This window comes from Pelmatolapia mariae, linkage group LG16_19, assembly GCF_036321145.2.
Source record: "Pelmatolapia mariae isolate MD_Pm_ZW linkage group LG16_19, Pm_UMD_F_2, whole genome shotgun sequence".
Taxonomy (NCBI): Eukaryota; Metazoa; Chordata; class Actinopteri; order Cichliformes; family Cichlidae; genus Pelmatolapia; species Pelmatolapia mariae.
Window position 1 is genome coordinate 20,264,680 of NC_086241.1, and position 22,303 is coordinate 20,286,982.

Below are 22,303 nucleotides of genomic sequence, written 5' to 3' on the forward strand. Positions count from 1 at the left end.
CTGATAGAGAAAGAAGCCCTTTTTCTGCCATCCTTTATAAATGTGCTTTAATGACAACTTTTGTCATATTGCAATGAAACTTTACACTGGAATTCATACTTCTCTGACCTTCTAATATTAAATGTATACTTCATTTGATGAGTCATGAGTGTCCCTACAGAGGCTCATCCAGACAGGTAAAATGAGCAAAGGATGTGAATGTTATGAAGTCATTTCTTACAGAGTTGTGCTCGGTTTGAAGATGGAATTTAATTTAGATGTTTTTTTTTCTATGTTTGAGTATTTTAATTAAAATTACACAAAGGAAGAGAAGTACACATAATGACAGTTTCCCCTAAAATGGCCGGCTGTAAAAACGGATTAAAATGCATTCACATTCAATTTGCGGTCCCACTTTCCCTTTACTGTCACAAATAAGCAATTTCAATTTTTCTTTTCAGTCTGCAGGCATGATTTTACGAGGAGAATTCCGGTGCTTCATTGTAGAAAAAAGAAAGCGAAATAAAATATGCACCAGCCTAACCAATACTAGTCTGAAAAAGAACACTGGAGCTGCAGTTCCACAATACAGTGCATGGAAATGTTGTACAGTACAATGCTTACTCCTTGATTTGGGTCAGACATTTGTCTGAGAGTTGTCTTTTAGAGTAATGTGTTTCTTTCACTGGAGGACGCAACTTAAACAAAGTTGCAAGTCAACATTTATGGAGGGGTTTTGTCTATTAAATACTTCAAATACTGTGAGCGTGCATTGCCCCCCTTCGGTGGCATTTATTACATGGTTACAGAAGCTGAATTCCATTACATGGCCTTTTCTCGGGATAAGTAGGCAGTGGTACCCTGTTCCATCTTACAAGACTCATTATCTATTTGAAAACTCTACACTTGTGTTTTTCCATCATGAATGAAACAAAGGAGGAATGAAAAACTCATTTCAAAAACATGGGGCAGTGGGGTGAGACGGCCCCCCGTTTGTGATCATGACTCTGTGATAAGGACCCAAGAGACAGACGCATTTATAAGAGTAAGGGATTTGAACGTAATCTCATATAGGGCTGCCAAGGAATGATAGTTTACATGAGAAGAATGTGTCTGGTTGCCATACGAAGAAAATTGGCAATGCTGCTGTAAGTGGCACATTATGGAGCACACATTACAGAAATTTGATCAGATTCATAGAATGTCACGGTGCAGCAAGAGAAAGAAGAGCCAGAGAATTGAAAAGAGAGCCATGAGAAAAGTACATCCAACCTTGCACTGTATCTGCACAACAGTCAGCGTGAGGCATTGTATCTATTTCAAGCAGTTCCAGTTCAACAATATATAAATCTAATTTTCCTGAGTGGAGAACTGCTTTTTTAACAGTGAATTGCACATACTTTGCAATTTACTGTGTAGGCAAAAGGTCCTGGAGGGCTCTATTCAGGTGCTGAACACAAGCATGAGTTAATATCTAAATGATAGCATGGATTTGCAAGAGAGCTACTGATTAACTTCGTGTACAGTTTTATGTATTGGCTGTAGCTTTATTTATAATATCTTACTGTAGGGATGTAGCTGTGAAGTATTTTTTTTCCATGGAAGAAGAAGAAGGCCAATAAGATGTCACAGGTTTGGCTTTTAAGAATCTGAGTAGTTATCAAGGTCATAATCCTCTATTCATGTCCACCTGTCAATCTGTAGCTAATTTAGATTTCTCTCTCATCTTTCTCTCTCTCTCCATCGTGCTTACTCTTTTTCTATCAGGTCCTATGTGGTTGCCATGGAAACTGCACATACGTCTTGAACAGCTGTTTTGTGGTTGTCCAGAAATGATAGTTGACTTTAGGTTTTGCACACTCTTCATTTCACTGCCTGATTGAAGGGTGGCACACTTACATACACCGACTCACATATAAAAATTAATAAATATATAAAGACAGTTAATGTTGTGGCTGTGCTGTGAGATAAATATATAGCTGCTGCAACTCCAGGGTTCCTTTTGCATTTTAGTTACGTGATAATGTGGCATCACCTCATAATGTAAAACAGCTTGTCGTTAGTAGCTTTAAGACAAACAGTGTAGTGTATCCCTTTTGCTATTGACTTGACAAATGGCTTTCTCCTTTTGTAGTTAAAATCCCATTACCTAAGCTGATTACTGGGATTATAGAGTTATCGAGAACTAATTTAATCTGTCAAGCCACGATTTAAACTATAGATTCACACTGTTTCATCTTTCTTCAATAAACTTTGCTTGTGTTAATCGTTACTTCTGTGTATGCAGGACTTTGACAGATCCTTTGCAAAAATGCTTCCATGAGAACAAATGGGGGATAAAATCCAATACATTCAGTTTTTTTTGGAAGCTCATGGTATTAAATTTGACTTTCTCCTGCCTACTGCTTCTGCACTTAGTTATTGTAAAGACTTAGTGACATAAAGAGGGAATGTTGCACTAAAAAGACTCAAACTTTGGGTGACACCTACCCGAGCTGTCTAAATCAGGCTTCTGAAGTTCTGTATAAACTTTATCTGAACTTTGGATTATACCATGTTTATGCTGAGAACAAAGTCTTGGGATTTTGTTTGCTATTGTCTTCCATTATTTGACGTACGTTAGACAGGGATAATTGGATGCCCCTAGTTTGACTTGACAGGAATATTGCCTACAGGAAGCAAAACTTGTTTCAGTGTTCATAGATAGATAGATAGTTAGATAGATAGATAGATAGATAGATAGATAGATAGATAGATAGATAGATAGATAGATAGATAGATAGATAGATAGATAGATACTTTATTGATCCTACAAGGAAAATTGTTGTGTTACAGCAGCATTATAAAGTATAAAGTATAAAAATAGTACAGTCTGCAATAAACATCAGTTGAGTTAAAGTGCCAAAGGCACCTGGTAAGAGCCTTATACTATGGAGATATATACAGCAATGATTAGAAGCAAAAAAAGTACAAATGAAGTTAGTTAAAAAAACAGCGAAAGTAAGACTGACATTGTAAGAAAGCAGTGCAAATTACAATAATAAATAATAACTGTTATATTAATCTAAGCTACATAAAGGTATAATACAAAATATGTTTGGGATCATAAGACACACAAAGTATTTTTAAATGAAAGCCTTCAATATTAGTGATATTTAGCATAGCTGGCACCTTTACTACTAATGCACACAACAGATGGACACGCGTGCAACAGTACTATTGATTCCCGATGGCCATATTGTCGGACAAACATTTTTTCCCCGATTTGTTACTTGATGACATTATGAACCACTTGACCCTTGACCTGCCTGCAGCTGTGGGCCATAAAATTCAGGCAGGTTGAATGAAAGCTCCTTACTAACTAACTCCATCAGTTGGGTCATTTTAAAACCCGAGTCTATCCTAACCAGGAAAATATACCAACCTTCAATATACCAACCTTTACCGTTTGTGAATCACAAGATGCTTTACATTCTTAAAAACTGCTCTTCTGAGTTCACTGATGAGTTGTGATATATTGTTTAATAGACAAGAAAGCAGGAACATTATCAATTCCCCCGTAACTAATTCAGCTTTAGATGTACTTTAATTGATGTTTTACAGTCTTGCGTCTCCACAGCATATGGAGACGTGAGGAGATAATTATGCTGATTGGCTCCAGCACTGGTCTGTTTATTACTCATCAACCACTTAAATGCTATTAAGCACTGCAGCCATGAGAAGAATGGAAAAACATTCTTTGTATTATGTCTGGCTTGTTTGATATGCGTGCATGTGCCTCTACAATGATAGGCCAACCAAGTGATTAGTGGATATCCTCTTCTTCCATCTCACCCTTTCCCCTTTCTTATACCAACACATGAACCCTCTGCACACCAACCCCCTGCATGTCCTCCTGCGTTACATCCATCAACCTTTCCTGCAGTCGTCTTTTCCTCCTTTCTGATGACTCCATGGGCAACATGCTTTTCTCAATATATCCACTATCCCTGCTCTGTATGTGTCCCAAATGATCTCAGCCTTTAACTTTGTCGTCAAACTGCTCAGCCTAAGTTGTCACTCTCATATACTCATTTCTAATCTTGTCTTCAGGTCTGCCATGTCCAAACCATACATCATATTATGTTAGATTGATAAATGTATAAATTATTGAGATTTTTTTTACTTTGCTTAATATCTGAAGATAATTCTGAATTTTTATTGCCAACCAGCTCATTGTTACTTGTTCCCTGATTTCTGATTTGGTATTTTAGTTCGTTAACATATACTGTAGTTGTGGATGGTGTGTAAATGCACAATGCACACTTCAAACAGTTATCTGTGTTTATAAAATACACATATTTATTGCAGGTGAATCCATTTGCAATGCTAGTAAATTTTGAGATAGTAATGTTTAACAGATCCTTTCCTTTAGATTTTAGCAAAAACTTTAAAGTGTAATATTTTACCATGGCTCTGTGTGGATGTTCATGTATGTGCTAATGTAACAGACTGTATGCGTTTGTGTATGTGGCATATGTGGTGGGATTGTGTGACAGTGTTGGTATAAGGTCTTCCTCGGTTCAGTCAGCAGCCGTCTAGTGCTGTCAGTGTCACTGAATTCACATGTGTCCAAACTACAGCGCTCCACCTGCCTTTCTTGTTTGACTATCAGTCTCTATTCATCTGTCGCACACCCCAGTGTCCTGTCGCTCTCGCTCTGTCACTGTGTGCTGCTACGTTCACATTTATTTCTTTAAAAAGCACATCAAATTTATAGCAAAATCTTGGGACCCTGCTTATCTGTGTTAACCATGTCTGCTTATCTGTTTATGTCTGACTGTGTCAGCTTGTTTGTAATGGTTTATGTTTCCTTTAGTATATCTGTGTCAGTGTGTTATTGGGTTGCGTGGCTCGCTGTTGCCTCAGCAGCAGGTCAGAAAACAGGGGTTACCAAACATGCACGCACAACCATAACACTGATCCGCACTGACGTAACAAGGACAGTCAGAGGACACTCACTCGACACACATCGGTTTTGATAGTGATGCCTGTGTTCGTGTATGTGTCTACTCTGCTTGCCTTAAGCACGCTGCCTGTCCTCGCAAACAGCAGGTGCTAACATATGGATGTTTGGTGTGTTGCAGTGTTGCGCCTCCTGAAAGAAGGTGTTGACCCCAACACTCCCATTTCCTCTGGGGGATCCTTGCTGCACTTGGTAAGATATGTCCCTAACAGGAAGTGGAATTATTTACACTCACATTCATTTTCCTGCATCCTAATGCACAGATTTAAAAAATCAGGACATTGTTATGTGTCCTCACAGAATGATACTGTCACTCCTATAAATGTAACATGTTTATACTTATAACCGTTCTCCATGCCTTTATTTTTGCAAAAATGCTATACATTCCTCCGTGACAGCGACAAAATCTTATTTACTACTGCTGGACATTTTTCCATATATACAACTTATTAGCGTATGTGCACTGAACCACTCCTGTGGTTCTAATAAATCTAACAATACTGTAATTTCCTTCTTTTTGCATTCTGCAGTGTGCCCGCCATGACAATGTCTTTGCAGCAGAACTTCTGATTGAACGAGGCTTGAGCGTCAACCTGCAGGACGAAGACCTGTGGACAGCCCTACATGTAGCCTGTGTGTGTGACCATGCTGATATGGTGCTGCTGCTGCTGCTGGTGAGAAACACACATTCAAACATGACCATGCAGTATATTGGAAGGAAAAAAGAAAACATACAGAGACATGCAAGGACACGCTTTTTGGCTGTAGTTGTAATTTTCTGGTTGATCTTTGCAATTCCAAGTGTGTCGGCTACAAATTAGATTAGTGTTTTGGACCTGGTTGGTACTCACGCTTCATTTAGAAGTAGCTTTGAACTACTGGCTCACATTAGTCATCAAGAATTTTCTGTCCAAGTGGAGCATCTTCCATAGATGAAGGGTTTTTTGTGGCTGAGGATCTGAAACAGAGCTTTTTATTCTTTCACAAATCCAGTTGAATCGCCGAAAATTAGGATATTTGGAATTCGGCATTTGCATCATATCAAAGAGAGAGCCTATTCTGTGGAGAATGTCTTGACAAGAGCCCTGGTTGTACTGATTAGGTCCATAATGAGAGCAGTGCCAGCTGCAAGGGAGGGCATTCACATGAAGCCCAGTCACTGAGTGGGCTGAGTTTGCTGCGCTGGTGTTGATTAGACCCAGAGAGGGTTGCATGTCGTGTAGAACTGTGTAGAATCCAGTGGATTCTGGTTCTGCTGATTGGGTACTGAGTGATTGGTGTTTCCTGTCTGTGGGAAAGGGAAGAGATTTTCCTGGGAGGAATGTGTATGTTTGAAGTATTTCCCAGGAAAAAAGAATACAGATAATTAATAGTGTTTGTGTATTTGCGTGCATTTAATATCCCTACAAACATGTGGGGCACCTAGTTTGTTTAGGGAGGGTGTCCTGTATGTATCTCAAATGCACTTTAATGCAGTGACTTGTGTTTTCATGTGCTTTCATGATGGGCAATACCATGAGAGAGGGAGAGAGACAGTGATAGATTCTGTACTTTTTCCGTTCGCTATCAGGAAAGAACTAGTTCCTCATAAATTGTGCCGTATTGACGCATAACTCTGCTCTGTTGAAAGAGAACAGGGGGAGAGGGAAGTAAAAAGGAAGAACATTTGTAAGAAATTAAAAACTATGAGAAGTTCAGACATTTTTACAGCTTACTAACACAAAGTACAGTAAAGACTTGAGCCGTCCCTCATTTCTTTATATTTTGCTAGGAAAATGGGAAATGGGTGCAGCAATTTATTGAAATACTAAGACACAAGGGATCACAGTAAATTAAACAAACACTGACTTTGTGTGATTTTAGCTTGAACATTATTATTTGGTGTTATGTATATTTCGTTCTTGTAAATTTCAGGATGCATATCTCAATTTCTTTGTCAGGTCTTTTCTGGAATTCTTAAGTGAATTCAGATACTGTTCATCTGCTGCAGACTGGTTTTTAGACCTGCAACCTATTTTGTCCTCAACTTGTCCTCTGATTTTTTAATTTATCACTGGTTAAAAAATACTATTTTATGCTCATCAAATTTTGTTATATTTGGAATTTTTTGTAGATTCATTTAAAGAAACAAGAATAAATGATGTGGTTTTGCAACAGGTTTCTAGAAATAAAGTATATAAAAATAATATTTAGTAAGCTATCTGTTATGTGTAGACACAAAGCTGGTTCATCCCTTGAGTTAGGTTGCTTTTTATGCTTAGTAGTGTCAAGTGGCGTAATAAGCCAGAAAAACACATTCCTCTGAAAATGGTACAAGGACTGGACTGAAAATGAGTGAAAACGCAGGCAATGTCCAAAGAAAAACCTTGAAAGACCTTCAGAAAACCTGGAGAAATGCTCAGGACCACTTTAACACAGTACAAGAAAGCCTTACTCTTTGGAACCAAAAAGAGAAATGAGGGCTAGCTCAAGACTTTTGCACAGTACTGTATTTAGCTCTGCTTATGCTTTCTGTGAGCGTGTCCCTGCGCATGCTCGTGACAACATTTGGGTGAAAGGAAGAAAACACTTTGAAACATTTGAGTTTTCAAAATGGTGCAAATTTCCTTGGGGTGAATTTTTCACTTCATAGTAAGACAAACACTCGAGTTTCTTTTTTCTGCTATGAACAGCAAGGGAGTATGATTTCTGAAAGGAGAACCCAAGCTCTTTCTGTCTACCATGGCAAAAATAGCTTCAGTCCAACAGTATTTCCGATAGGGATCCAATATCCCTTTTCTTCTGTTTATTCATTTTGACACCCAACCCCTTCACCGCAGACTCTGCCAATTCCCAGTCTTTCTGCTCTGTTGGCAAGCTGTTCCCTCGTCAGAGCTCTAATTGCGAGCTCTTCCCTGTGAATGTAACGGCTTTATTTAACAATGGCCTCGCTCGAGGAGCTTGACTGGCACCCTTATCTTTGATTGGCACAAGAAGGAATAATGTTGCTAGTATATACTAATCTATTGTCTCCACTCCATCATCTCTTTTGCTATTTCCCTCCTTTTGTCCTCTGCTTCCCTGTCCTTGATTTCCAGTTCCTTCTCAGAGCAACAGAGTGCATTTTTTGCTGACAGAGATGTTACCAAGCTTGTCATGTGGAAAAGTAGAGGGATGTGGGGAATGATTAGAAATATGAGTGAATTGCTTTTCTGCATCCGGATTGGCAGTAATGTTAATTCTCTTATCTCCTCCCTCCAAACAGCAGGAGAGCGAGCCATTTCTAAGCTCTGTCATTCCCAGCCCATTTCCAAACCCCTTCCAGAAACCATTGACACTCCAGTTCTGCTAAATGTTTGTTATTGACACCCTAGTAGGATTAACTCGCAGTTCAGAGTGGAATGTGAAAAATGCTACAGCTATATTTCCCAAAATTTGTAAAATGGGAATAAAGATTCAAATATTTGCAGATCTTTAAAACCCTTTGTTTAATTGTAAATAGGACAGAGGCTACAATTCATATTTCAGTTGCTCAGCAGTTTAGAGGCTTCTTTTTTGCACTTTTTGTTCCATCCCAACCAAACGTTTGGAGCAAGTAACAGGAGTTGACTGCAGGCAGGTCATTTTAGAACCCAGGCTCTTTAACTATGAAGCCATGTGACTGGTGTACATTTAGACAGGCCTGTCCTGACACAGGTGTCGTCGAGATGGCAGCATCTGCAGGTCAGATACTTGTTTATATTGTTTAGCATGATTGGTGCCTTCACAGACATGCAACATACACTAACACACCCCCAGTGTCACTGGAAATGTTGGAATTTCTGTGAAAGTCAGATTGTTCCTCTTGTCTTTAGTCTGGAGGCTCCAATCCGTTTTGGTTCCTGTCAAAGTTTCTACCTTTTGAAACAAAACCACTTCTGTTTTTTTTTCCTTTTATTTTCTCATTTTCTGTGAAATGCTAGCTTTCAGTCTTGTGCTAGGAGAGGAAAGGAATCATGTGATCGACTGGAAGCACGTTCTCTTGCAAAATGTAATTTCCTATCTTACGGCTCAAAATCCAGCACGGGTACAGTCGTTGAATTAACCCACTTTCCATGCTTGTAAATAATGAATTTAGAACTTGTGAACTCCGAGTCCTTTGAAGTCAGACGTTTAACAGCAAGCCTTCTGGCTGCACTGAACTTCACTTGACATCAGTTGAAATCACTCTCTCTGCCTCTCTGCTAATAATGCAGTGCAACCCCCAAACATTACAGTGGTTCATCAGGCAACCGTTGCTTAGTCGTATAGTGCATTATGAGCTTGGTCCCAGAAAACTGCTCGTAATATTAGCAAGAAATGTATTACGTACTCTTTATTTTGGGACATTCATATTTGCATTCATTGGGTAGATTTTCATCCCCCTCGCTTTTTCATTCAACCTATAATTTTGACAAATTTATTTTTTTTTATATATTAATTTTTGTTTTTCAGTGGAATAAAAATATTTTCTGTGCTGCACAACACTTAAAATCTTTATGGAATCATGATTCCTTATTTTCCTGCAACATCTGCTCTTTTTGTAAAAGCAAGCAAAATTGTCACAAAAGTAAAACATGGGAACAGAAGAGTAGGTTGAAGGTCTAAATGGTTCTACATGTACAGAGCAGATTGCACTGCTGTTCTGAGCTCTGGTTAGGGCTATGGCTATGATCCGACTGCAATCGATTTCAGTAAAAGTAGCATTTTTTTGTCTAGGCTACATAAATTGTCAGAAGAACAGCTGTAGATAGCTGTATTGATTAAGACAGAAGCTTACTGGTCTGTCAGACATACGTTGGACTGATGCCTCATTGTATGCAAGCTGTCAGTGCTGGTTAGCTTTTCACACCGAAGGTGTCCAGCTCAGCAGTAACTACCCCAGGGACAGCTTTCAACACACATTTACTAGTTGTTATTGATTTTTAGCAGTCACTGTGTTTAACAACTGCCATTATGAACCACAGGGAGTATGGTATTAACAGATTTCCATCTCTGGGATGTCTTTGGTGGATCCATGATAATGGTGCTGGCTTGTGTGGGGCTCACAACTCAACTTTATAACCTCTTTGCACTATGCTTGACTGCCAGACAAGACAAACCCATTTATATCTGTCAGCAATTATCATGTGTGATTTATGTCACTGGATTGGTGGTGCCTCATGCTCCTGCTTTATAATCTGTGTCTGTTGGCTGAGGTCTGTGTGCCATAATACCTTTTTTTGTTCCTAAATGACAGTTGGTTGTTATTGTTAGAACTTGTACAGCTAAACCAGCATTTTTACATTCTTTTTTTTTTTCACAATGAATTTCTCTGCTGATTTCCTTCTTGTGACTGTTTCACTCTCGGATGAAAAGCCTTGTCTTATAACAGTATCAGGTGCAGGATTATGTCCTGCTTGTGCAGTTTTAACTTTCTCAGAATGGGCAGCAACATATTTCCACAATTTTGTTGTACATGTACAGTGACAGTAAAGGGCTATTCTATTCTATTCTATTCTCAATTTCTATATGTTTAAATATTTTTTCTGGATGCTTTTTGTAGAGGTGTATAGGTGTGGATGTTTAGAGAGGACATAATGTATCTGTCTGTCAGGTAATAACTTCATTCTGCCGCACATCTATTTACCATTACTGAATCTTGATGGTAAACGTGTGGATTAGCACACTTCTTCTCTTCCCACTGTGTAATACTCACATGCATGCTAAGAGAGGCACCATGAGAACTCCTTTCAGGTTTATTAGGACGTTTTGCAGATTACCACTGGGTGCAAAGCACCATAAGTGTTTGAGGGAGTGAGGGTGGAGTGTGTGTTTGTGTAGTTGCGGTGTGGGTTTGGCAGGGGGGGATAATTGTGCCCCCTTAATGCGCACTCCCACTCTGACTTACTCGTCATCATCTCATATCTTGCTCTTCTCAAGCTGTGTTTCACATTGTGATAAGGCTTTTTTTTTCATGAATAGTCATGAAGCACCAGCTGATAGTTAATGTTAATTAATTCTCTTTGTTAACCCCTAGCTCACCCTCATAAGTGAGCAAAAAGAGCTCCCACTGGATAGCACAGATGGATCCACAATGAAGCTGTGGATCTCACTGGAACACATTTTCAGATCAGTCAAAACTGAATTCAGTGTCCCTGAATCAGAAATGTTCCCTTTTCATTTTATTTATTTCTTTTAATAAAATACGTCTGTTATTTGTAAGACAACTGGACAGATAAAGTTTATTTCGAAGTTTGTTTTTTCTCATGATTTCGCTGATTGGTTTTCAGAGCACTAAGGTTAACAGCTTCCGTGCAGTTCAGTCAGCCTGCTCCCTCTTTGCATTTTCAGTTTTCTTTTCTTTCCCCAACCCCTCCATCGCTGCCTGCCTGAGGACTAGGCCATAAATCTCTTTGCCACACTCCAAACAGGTCGTTAGAAATCTATTAACTATAAATATTAAACAAGGACCGTCAGTTAGAGTCTCTCATCCCTATTGTCAGACCTCGTACTTCTATGAGAGTAACATTGACTTGCTTTTTTATGTTTTAGTCAAACAGCAGGAAGCATTTTATGGTTGGATGCTGACAACTGGCAATTACTAAAAAAAAAAAAAGAAGACAGCGGGAAGCCCCTGTCAGCGTCACTGTAACTAGAGTACATATTGCTTAGTTTGCACACCTTTGTGGTTTACAGGTTAAGAGGTGCATTTTTGGTGGGGAATTTCCTTTCAAGAGAAACAATAAACCATAGAGTGAACACTGATTGTTGACGACTGTCATAAGACAATCATTAAAGGTTCCAGAGGGAGGCCTCTTGTGTTATCTTATGCTCTGGCAGCATCCCTGTTGAATGAACACATATTAATCTTGTCACACACACACACACTGACCTGGGTGATCCCAGGCAGTGTTAACCAATGCACCCACTTTTTACTCCCCCCCCGGCAGTGATTTAATAATGCCTTTAATTCAGTGTATTGTCTGTTAGCATCTCTATGGCGCTGCTCAGGTATATCCCTCTGGGAAGCCAAGATAATTACTCCCAATTTATCATCTCTTCAAGTCTGATGAATGGCCCAGGGTACATGCTTAAACAGAGTTTGCTCGTAAATTCTTTTTCTTGTCTTTTTTCTGTCCTGCGTTTGGAAGGCTGGAGTGAATGTTTTGCTTCAGGACATCAATGGAAACATTCCTCTGGACTACGCCATTGAGGGGACGGAGACCAGCTACATCCTCCGAAAACACTTGGAGGAAAACGGTAAAGTTGGTATTTAATGTGTGTTAATGTTGACATTTCACTTTAACGCTTCCCAAACAAATCCAGTGGCTCACTTCCGTTATGTCACACCCTTTTTTCAAAGAGAAAAAAAAATCCTAATGACTACATTTGTCTTTTGCTTGGGACGTATTTGGATGTTATGTCATACCTGCAGCTAAGCATGAGTTGCTCTGTGTGTGTACTTGTGCATGAAGGTGAGGCACACCCACAGGCATAATTGTGGTATATCGTGAATGGGGCACTAGTCTCTTAAAAAAGGTGAAGGTTAACAGCAGAGTAGGAAATGAAAGAGATAGAGGCGCAGGGAGAGGAAAGCAGTATAGGCAGAGACGCATGAGGGCAGAAGGAGAAGAAGGGAAAGATGCCAAAAAAATATCGAGAGACATGCAGAGAACGAAGAACGGGAATCATGCTGACAAAGCTGGATAGAAACAGATGATGACAATGATTGAGGGTTTTCCCTCACCCATCTGCCATTCACCACACATGAGCCTGCGCTGAATAACATGACAAATGCAAGCTTGTGAGTGGAGACGGCGAACTCGAGCTCAGACCACCCTGCACATGGACGCACATCCAGCCTCTGAGTCTTTTGAGTCTGCTTCTATCTGTCAGCCCCTGTGGTGATCCCCCCCGGCCCCCGCGCCAACCTGCAGCACCTCTGACCCTCCCCCGTCAACCCAACGCACCACCACCCATCCACCACACCACACCGCCCAATCGCATGTGGTTATGCCACCATAAAACATACTTTTTCTCACACAGCCTCGCTCAGCCTCTGTTGCTATAGCAACCTGGCTGCATGCGCTCTCACCCCATCAAGTTTGCGTGGTTATAGGAGAACGACAGACTTTCCGTGTGTGTCTGCATCAGGATATTTTTTGTACTCCGCCATGCCATCGGTTTCTTTAAAAATGGTCTAGCTCATTCTCACTGTTCTCATTAAGTCACTGACGGTTTAATCCACCACTGGATTCCCACAGTTTCTGGCAAGCTGTGGATTTTTTTTACTATCAGTATGTCTTAAAGGCCTCCACACCCAGAGGCTCTAATTTGTTTGCAAACACAGTCCTATTGATTACCTGATTTAATCACGGCTGTTTGGAAAAGTCCTATTAGTTAGTGCCCTTAAGCTTATCGCACTGAAATATAGATTGATTGATAATCAATCTACATTATTACAGCAACCAAAGTAAGGTGCGCAGTGTGTATGTAATTATGAAAGGATACATAGATCATCATTGTTTGGGATAGATGCTCTTGTAAACCTCTGTTTGTCTTTGATGGCCTGGTTACAGAGGTCACAGGGTGGAGCAAGTGTCTGTATTTTAATTTTCATTGTTGAGCGCACGGCCAGCTCTCTCCTTATATGATATCGTTCACAACTGCTATTATAAAACAACACGTGAATCTCAGATTTAGTCCCGTAAACAGTTTAGCTCTGCAGCAGTGGGCACTTGGTTGTAGCTCATTCCTATAGACTGCAAAAGTCAGTAAACCACTTTGTTTTAAGCAGTTTAGTCGAGTAAGTTTAAAAGAATATGTATCTGGCTTTGATTTATTGCTGCAGTTAAAAGGTCAAAAATTGTCTGGGATCAAACCACATCAAAAATGTTTCTTTTATGTTAACATTTTTGCACAGAACAAGTAAAACAAGTAATGGCTCTTTCCAGACATGGTTTAAGCTTAGCTGTAGACTCAAGCCAAGAGCTTTATTGAATATTTCTCTTAGTCTAGGGCAAGGCCATGTCTGGGAAACTAGCTGATAGTGTATTTGTCAGTGAGATGTAGGCTTTTCCCCTTTGTTGCGTTAGCTGCTTCAACCTTCATGCAATGCTGAGTTAACCATTTCCTGGTTCCAGCGTTATCCACTGAAATATGAGTTTTATCAACATTCCCATTCAATTCTTTGCAAGATAATGAGTCAGATTATTTGGAACTATTCCTTTAAGCATGCCAACTAAAGACTTACTGTAACACAAGTTTCTCAGTTATGGTGGTGTTTTTTTAGGTGTGGATGTGTCATCCATGCATGCCATGAAGATTCAGAGACCCAGCACCATGCTCTCTGATGTTAGACAGCTTGTAGCCTCAGGGGGAAGCCTCAATCAGCCCAATGAAGAAGGAATTACTCTGGTATGTAAAAGCACATATGTGTTAGGATGTAAAAGCTTTCTGTTGCACTTCAGCTTACAATTTCTCTTTGCTGCTCTCTGTCTCTCTGAAGCTCCACATTGCATGTGCGAGTGGTTACAGAGAAGTGGTGTCTGTGCTACTGCAGAGCGGAGCAGATCCTCATCCTGCTGACAACAACTTTTGGACCCCTCTCCACCTGGCTGCTAAATATGGACAGGTAACCCACAGCTGCACAGAAAGCCAGCATGTTATGGCCGTTGATTAAATAGTCCCCTAATTTAAACTCAGTAATGAAAAGATGAGAAAAATTTGTGATAGATTATTCCAGAGAGAAGCGCGCCTCCCGTTACCTTTTACACACTCTGATAAGCTGTTCTCCTTCGGCCAGTCGATCAGAAACAGGCACACAGGAGGACTCTGTGTATGAATTTGTTACAACAAATGCATACAGCACTCTAGATCAGCAGTTTAATGGCTTCGCTCAGAAGAGAGGAGATTGATTTCCAGATGAGATGGTGGAACAGGAAGGGAATAGGATCTGCTGGTTTGGGAGGGTTCCAGCTTTGAAGAGAGGAGACTGATCACATTCAGATCTTGCTGACCCAACTAGTTATTTAATTACATTTTGGGCTGTGTGCTTGGCTGCTGACAAAGAGAATTTATTCATTTGGTGCGCTGAGTCGTTCTGTCTTTGGTTTATCTGTTCTCACGCTATGTTTTTTTTCCTGTGTGTTTTAAAAATTATTTTCTTTATCTCTGTGCCTTTTAGCCTTTCCCAGTTTCATTCACAGGGATCTTCTGATTTAGTTTTCTCTCTCCCCTCTTACAGAATTCCGCTCTGTAGTTGCTTCATGATCAGATTATAGCTATTCAGTAAGCTTAAATGTATAACTCCACATAATTCTCTTTTTAAATTGAAATTTAACCTCCTTCCATGTCTTTGTTTTTACAAAAGTCATGCTGTGTGTGTTTGTGAGATTGAGTGTTTGTGTGTTCTATGTAATATGTAAGTATATTTGACTTAAGAGTGGCAGTGTGGAGGATTGGAAAATCGATTAGGTTTCCCTCGCAGTGCTTAATATCCTTAGCCATCAGCTCTTTACTGGTGCCAGTGCTTTCTTTCCTGCATACAAACTACTCCCAGAGCCTTCTTAACATTTACCTTCTGTTGTCTTCTTCTTATACTGGTTAGTGTGGCTGGCACAAGACGTTATGGCTGCAAATGTGTGCAAGTATCCAGCTAAGTAAATCGTTAGTTCTACTAGTAAGAAGTTCTTCTGACACGAGTCCAAAGCAGACGATTTCTTTGTAAAAACTCGCTGGAAACTGTAACACCGACCGGTGCATTAGACCTAAAAACCCCATGTGGAGTGTGGTATTCACACTAGACTGACCCTTTAAGAAGATGTATGACCTTATTACTGTAGCTAATTAAGCTTACCTCTCTCGGTCTTGTGATAAGTTAGACCCTGGCTCTTGGCTTCCCTGATTTGACTCAGGGCTTTTCAACTTGTGTTCTCTCGAGGGAGAAATTTTTAAATACTTTTGTGTTGGATTTTGCAACTAAGTGACAGGGTATTAAAATGCAGCGCTGCAGGGATTTGGATTAATTTATTCAGTTTTATAATGAAGTTACACGTGAAGGCTGTGGAAATATAGCAGCAGCATGATTTTATATAACAGGTTCATTTTTCTGAAGGACTTTAATGTTAATGTCAGGTTTTGCAATGTGTGACAAATATTAAAGGGACATTTGGGCTTTTCCCCAAAACTACTCTGTCTGTGGGAATCTACATCACCACTGAGTTTGCCTTGTCCCTGCTGAACCGCCGTGTACTGATAGCCATTTCGTAGTGCTCCTTTAATCTTTGACCCACTCAGGAGTTCAGATCTCGTGGTGCTGCTGACGAGCTGTCAGTATTTATAGAGTGTGAGTGTCGCGGACGGCGTTTGTGTACAGTAGAGACGCTGTAAACTGATTGCTGAACAGCTGTTGACATGGGTCAGAGCAAGTCTACAGAATGTGCTGAGTCACTCCCCCATGTGCTTTAATGATGTCTTGTTGCTATGCAGTACTTCAAAGAATCTGAAATGTGAACTGTGACTTACAGAAAAGTATGTTGGTACATTTGGTATTGGAGATCCATGAAGTTGGGCAGTAGTATTGAATAAAATGATAAACATCAGCACTCCAGAGACCAAGATATCCTGACCTTTGGTAAATCGCAATTTGATTGTGTCATTTGTCAGACTCTTTCCACATTGTTGTTCCCAGGACAATCCCCAGACTTGGAAACCTCCTCTGGCTCTGCAGGAAACAAAAGACAACTGCATTTATAAGCTTACAAAACTAACCTTGATGTGTAAAATCTATGGAGGGCCTTGTTATTGATTTCTTTTCTTTTCTTTACAAAGTAGAGGTCTAAAAGTTTCAACACTGTGCAAAATGTACAGAAGAGCAAAATTGGAAGACATTCACAGATCAATAAAAAATGTGTCTTCAAATTGTGGAACAATTTCAGAGTAATGTTCCTCAATGTAAAATTGTAGAGACTCATAATTGTCTCATGAATATCTCATAATCTACAGTACATAATATCATCAGAGGATTTAGAGGATTTGGAGAAAGCTCTGGGTGCAAGGAACAAGGCTGTAAATCAGTATTGGATGCCCGTGATCTTCAGCCTCTCAGACTGCACAGCATTAAAAACAGGCACGATTCTGTAATGGAAATCTCAGGGCTTCAGGAACACAGTCTGTGAACACTGTTCAAAGTGCTATCCACAAATGCAGGTTAAAGCCCTATCATTGCGAAGAAGAAACCAAATGTGAGCGTGATTCAGAAACACTGATGTCTTCTCTGGGCCAAAGCTCATTTAAAATGGAGGCAAAGGGCAAACTGTTCCCTGATCAGGTGAATAAAAATCTGTAATTAGTTTTGGAAAACATATTAAAAAGGAGAGAGACCATCCGGCTTTACATTTTCTCACTTTAAACATTTGATATTATTCTAAGGCTCTATTATCTATCTGTGGGTTTATGAGTCTTATAAATCATTCTGTTTTTATTTGTATTTTACACAGCATCCCAAGTTTTTTTGGAATTGGAACATTTAAATATTTTGTTCTCATTAAAGGACACTTTCTGTTTATTGGTAGTTTTGCTGGATGGTAACCTTTAGTTAGAACATTATTACAGTTATTGCTGCATAAAAATGTAAAGTGCTCTCTTTTAACAGCGCTTGTTATGTTAGAGTTAAATGGAGCTGTCCTTAAACTCATTGCATCTCTCCCACGTTGCAGTGAAAATTTTAATCCTTCTTTCCAGTAATTTGAGTCCCACTAAAAATACCTGCTGTATACTAATCCAAAATACTTTATTCATGGGCAGTATTCATTTATTCAAGCTGTGCATCACACTTTGTGAGCAAAGAGGGGTGGTGAAAGAGACAGTCGCTCTGTGCAGAAATGATAGTAGACAGCTATGGGGTTCTCTCACTGTGACATGTAATGGGAGATGGGCTCACTATTAAAGGATCTCTTCAGTCAGAGGCAACACTTGTGTAGACTTGTGATGTGTGACATATGCCGTGTGTAACATCTGCGAGGTGCTTGAAATTCTAAGTCTGTGTCTCGGTAAACCGTACTACATTTGCATACCCACTCTTCTCTTCACGGTAACTATAAATGTAGGTATAACCGCCTCATCTCCCGTGACCTTGTACAGGAGGATGTACAGATCTGCAATGACATGTTTTTCTAGGTTTTAATGAAAAATGGTTGTGTTTGTCCCATCTCTTACAGACAAGCTTTGTTAGCCAGCTCCTAAGGCATGGCGCGAACCCGACTCTGCTGAACTGCAACCAAGACAAGCCCTACGGTAACGTATTTCACACAAATATACACGTGTGCCTAGAAACACACACAGACGTGGCAGCGGGAATGGGCAAACACATTTGAGAGAGTGGGAGGTAATGATGCGAAAAGAAGTAGGGGCATAAATTTTGTCTTATTCAACTCAGCCCATTCAAAAGCATTAACAGTCACTGTGATGATATAAAACAAAGAGGTATGCACAAAAAGAAACCAATAACACCCTGTGCTAAACACAAACACATTTTTGTCCTGATTAAATTTGGTTGGTAGCAGTAATTATATACCACCGGTGGAAATCATTTGCTAATGGGCATAAAGGTAGCATATTATTACCAAAAGCATGTTTTTTTTTTGTTTGTTTTTTGTCTTTTCAGCAGAATAATTGGGTGTTAGCATGCTGCAGTAATATTAGAATCAACAGAGACAGTTAACCGTTGAGCACATTTGGTTCACTACTATAGAAGTGAACATTTCCTGGGTGACAATTCTCCATCCACAGGGGAAGAGGCGTCATGCAGTGGTTTGATGATGAGCTTGAAAACGATGCGACTCATTTGCTATGGTCGTCTAGCTCACCAAAATCTGATGAATTTTGTTGTCATGTTACATCTGATCGTTCCTATGAAGGAATGTTTTGACATTTGCTCTTAAAGTTGTGTCCTGGAATCCAAATCTCACCCTTCTGAATAAACAGTTCGCTGTCAGCGCTTAGGCCTCAGTCAAACAGGCCTGTTGGCAACCATCGAACAGTGGTTTGACTCAGTCGCCAGTAGTGCGCATGGAAGATGTTGGCTTTCCGTGTGAAAAGTGGGGTGCAAACTGGAAACGGACAACATTCACCTTCAAAGTAAAAGTTGTACTTTTCTAAATGTGTTGGTTATAGCTGTGAGGTTCAATTTTTATTTTGAAGATGGATTTTCTCCATTTCTGATTTCCCTCCCACTATTTCGAAGAGTAAATAGTGAATGTTTCCATGCAAGCATGTTACCAAGCAATCACAATGAGGTGTTGGATGCAGGACCCATATTTCTGATTTCACCCAGTGAGAGTCAGCAACTACTAGCAACCACTTGCCAACTGGTTTGGGAATAAGAATTTTTGTCAGGAGATCGCTAACCGGCCTTTGGGCCTGTGAGATTGAGGCCTTACATTAAAAAACCTGTAATTTTAGAGTTGAAGCCATTACTGGCTAATGATCCAGATCAATGTTACTAATGCTGTTGAAGAGCAAAGAACCACTGGGATACTATCCTGTGAGCGTGTTTAGAAATCTTAATAGTTCGTCGTGTCGTAGTGATGATATGTTTTTTGTATGTGGACTTTGGATTTACCTCCTAACCGCTAAATTGTGGGATAAAATGTCATTTCTGCCTCTTACCACTTACTCCCACGGTGTAATCACTACTCTGACTGCCTCACTTGGGTCTTAGTCGATACCCCTTCTAGCATGCAGTCTTAGAAAAGAAGTGAGACAAGCCCTTAGAGACTGAGACTCAGAGTCCAGAGCCCCACACCCCTCCAAATGACGAAAGAAAGTCAGAGCAAGAGATGAGTGCCTACACAGAAATAAAAAGACAGCTTCAAGCCATTCCAATCCCTCGTGCCCTCTTAGACCTCATTACAAAAAAACGATCTTAACTCCTTCATCTGAAGCACGGTTGCATTGATCCACAGTGTGTATTCTCCACCAGTGAACACTCATTCGCACAAATTTTAAAGGAGGTTTAAGCTTGGCAAGAGAACAAAAAGGTGTACCTGTGGAGTGGTGTGACCCTTACAGTCTTTTGAACAACATCATTACACTCTCAGTGTCTTTAGCCCCTTAGATGATAGAACTAGAGCATACAAATCTGACATTTAAAATTTGTATCTCTATCAAATTAAACATGCCTCTGTGAATTTCAGATTTCATAATAATTTATCTCATATTTCATTTCATGTCATTAGATATTGCAGTGTCAGAGCCCATAGCAGATATGCTGCTGAATGCAGAAGAGAGCTGGCAGCAGAGGCTGAAGGACCCCTCTGCTCCTCTGCCCTCCACTGACCAGCGCTATGATAGTGGTTCACATGACCTCAACACCCCTGTCAAGAACTTGTGGGTTCACATTTTTCAAAATCACAAAAATTGTCACATATTATAAACCTTTTTTTTCTCTTTTGCTCTAGTTCACCTTATTGCCTAACCATCTTCTATGCCACCCTATACAGGAACCCCCTGGGTATCTCAATCGCTAAGCGGGACAGTCTGCTGGAGAAATGTGCCATGTTCAGAGAGGCAGCTGGAGCACTGAGGCGACAACCCTCTCAGGATAATGGCCTAGATAGCCCCTTTGGCTCTGGAGCCAGCAAACTGGAGCAGGTACCTTGTAATCTTACATGCTGCAAAAATCAGAGTAAGACAGTAAGTACACAGAAAATCCCAAAAAGTCCAGAGGGGTTTACGCAAGACAGAAGAAAGAAAGTTCCATAAAGACAGTTTATTTGTCCTCAAGGAGAAGAAAAATATAAACAAATAAAGCATACAGACTTGTACATAGTTATATGAAACACAGGGATTACTTGCATGTTGTTTACAAAACTCTGAAATTTGACATCATGACGTTGCATGTGTCAAATTATGCTTTTCTTTTCAAATTTCAAATAAAACAGTCAGAAATAAATACATTTCAAACATTATCCATCCTCTCTGTTGTCTATTCAGACCATTTTAAGAATAGATAGCTCCAAAATTAAGCACTTGAGACCCAAGGCCATCGTAAATCCTCAAGTTATCTTTTCAGCCCTTTCATCCTTTCTGAGACCACTGTGAGAGTTTGCATTAAACTAAGTGTATTTTCTTCAGGTGAAACTGATGCCTCCGGCACCCAATGACGATCTGGCGTCCCTCAGTGAGCTGACTGACAGCAGCCTTCTCTACGAGATGCAGAAACGTTTTGGCAACGACCAAATCTACGTAAGACTCGGCTGCCCTTGTGCTACTTAAGAATGAATTCCACTCAACATTAAACATTCATTAGAGCCCAGAGCACACAGATGCTCTCATGGGCATAACAATGACATCTAGTTGTTTATTTGTTATGGAGTGTGTTTTATACCCTGGTAATTTTCTAGGTGTTTGGATCACATCACTCATTCTTTATACCCATGGGCTCTACAGTCACCTTCCCTTAAGCATATATGCATGTACAGTATACACATATAAACACCATGCACAGCGCATCACAGATTCTGAACACTATAATGTAGATTATATTATGTTTTTTATATTCTGTATTAATTTTTGCAAATTCAGAGAGCACTAATGGTAATGGTATTGCTGTATAGTCAAAGCATGACGATATTTTCTGTAGACCTCCGTTGTCTACAGTCAATGTCTAACAGTCAAAAACTGCTAAAACGTTGAAGTGAACGGCTTTGATTTACTGTGCTCACTGCATCAAACAAAGGACAACCAACTATACCATCTTAATGCTGTGACACCAGTATACAGGACTGGTAAATTCATTTGAATTCACAGTTTGTAAACTCGGACCTACAAATGCACTTTTACTTCTGTTTTAAATGCTTAAAAGTGGGGAATGATCAGTAGAGTTTAAATGATCTAAAACATTGCTGGATTTTATCTTTAAATAATAAACACGGTTCTTGAGCCACCTCTCATTTCTTTATATTTCGCATTGAAAATGGGAAATAGGTTCAGACTTTCAGACACTTTGCATCGGTTGTAGATTGTTTTTTAGGACTGACAGATATTAATCTGAAAATGGAATGAAAACAAGTGGAAAAAGCTGGCTAATGTCAAAAGAAAAACTCTGAAAAACCTTCAGAGAACTATTGTTCAAGATCACTTGAAGACATTGTAAGAATATCTGGCTCCTTCGAAGCAAAATATAAAGAAATGAGGGGTTGCTTAAGACTTTTGCGCAGTACTACACAATAACATTCGACACAATCAGGTGTTTCAGTAATCTGTACATGAGACTATAATTTTTAAGCTGAATCATTTCCCTTTTCTGTTCTAGCTCTTTCTGGGTGTAAGGGTCGT

General features: G+C 39.8%; 1 protein-coding gene across 6 annotated transcripts in view; it reads left to right on the forward strand.

The window, feature by feature from the left end:
• Positions 1–22,303, forward strand: part of myo16 (myosin XVI) — a 107,631-nt gene that overhangs the window by 29,284 nt on the left and 56,044 nt on the right. For all 6 annotated transcript variants that reach the window (XR_010096508.1, XR_010096509.1, XM_063498035.1 and 3 more), the window contains exons 3-11: positions 5,106–5,176; positions 5,515–5,658; positions 12,115–12,223; positions 14,256–14,380; positions 14,472–14,597; positions 18,184–18,259; positions 20,203–20,353; positions 20,467–20,617; positions 21,101–21,211. Coding sequence is in view for 4 of the 6 variants with exons in the window: in XM_063498035.1 (XP_063354105.1) it covers positions 5,106–5,176; positions 5,515–5,658; positions 12,115–12,223; positions 14,256–14,380; positions 14,472–14,597; positions 18,184–18,259; positions 20,203–20,353; positions 20,467–20,617; positions 21,101–21,211 (1,064 nt within the window). In the remaining 2 variants the exon portion in view is untranslated. The remainder of the gene's footprint in view (positions 1–5,105; positions 5,177–5,514; positions 5,659–12,114; positions 12,224–14,255; positions 14,381–14,471; positions 14,598–18,183; positions 18,260–20,202; positions 20,354–20,466; positions 20,618–21,100; positions 21,212–22,303) is intronic.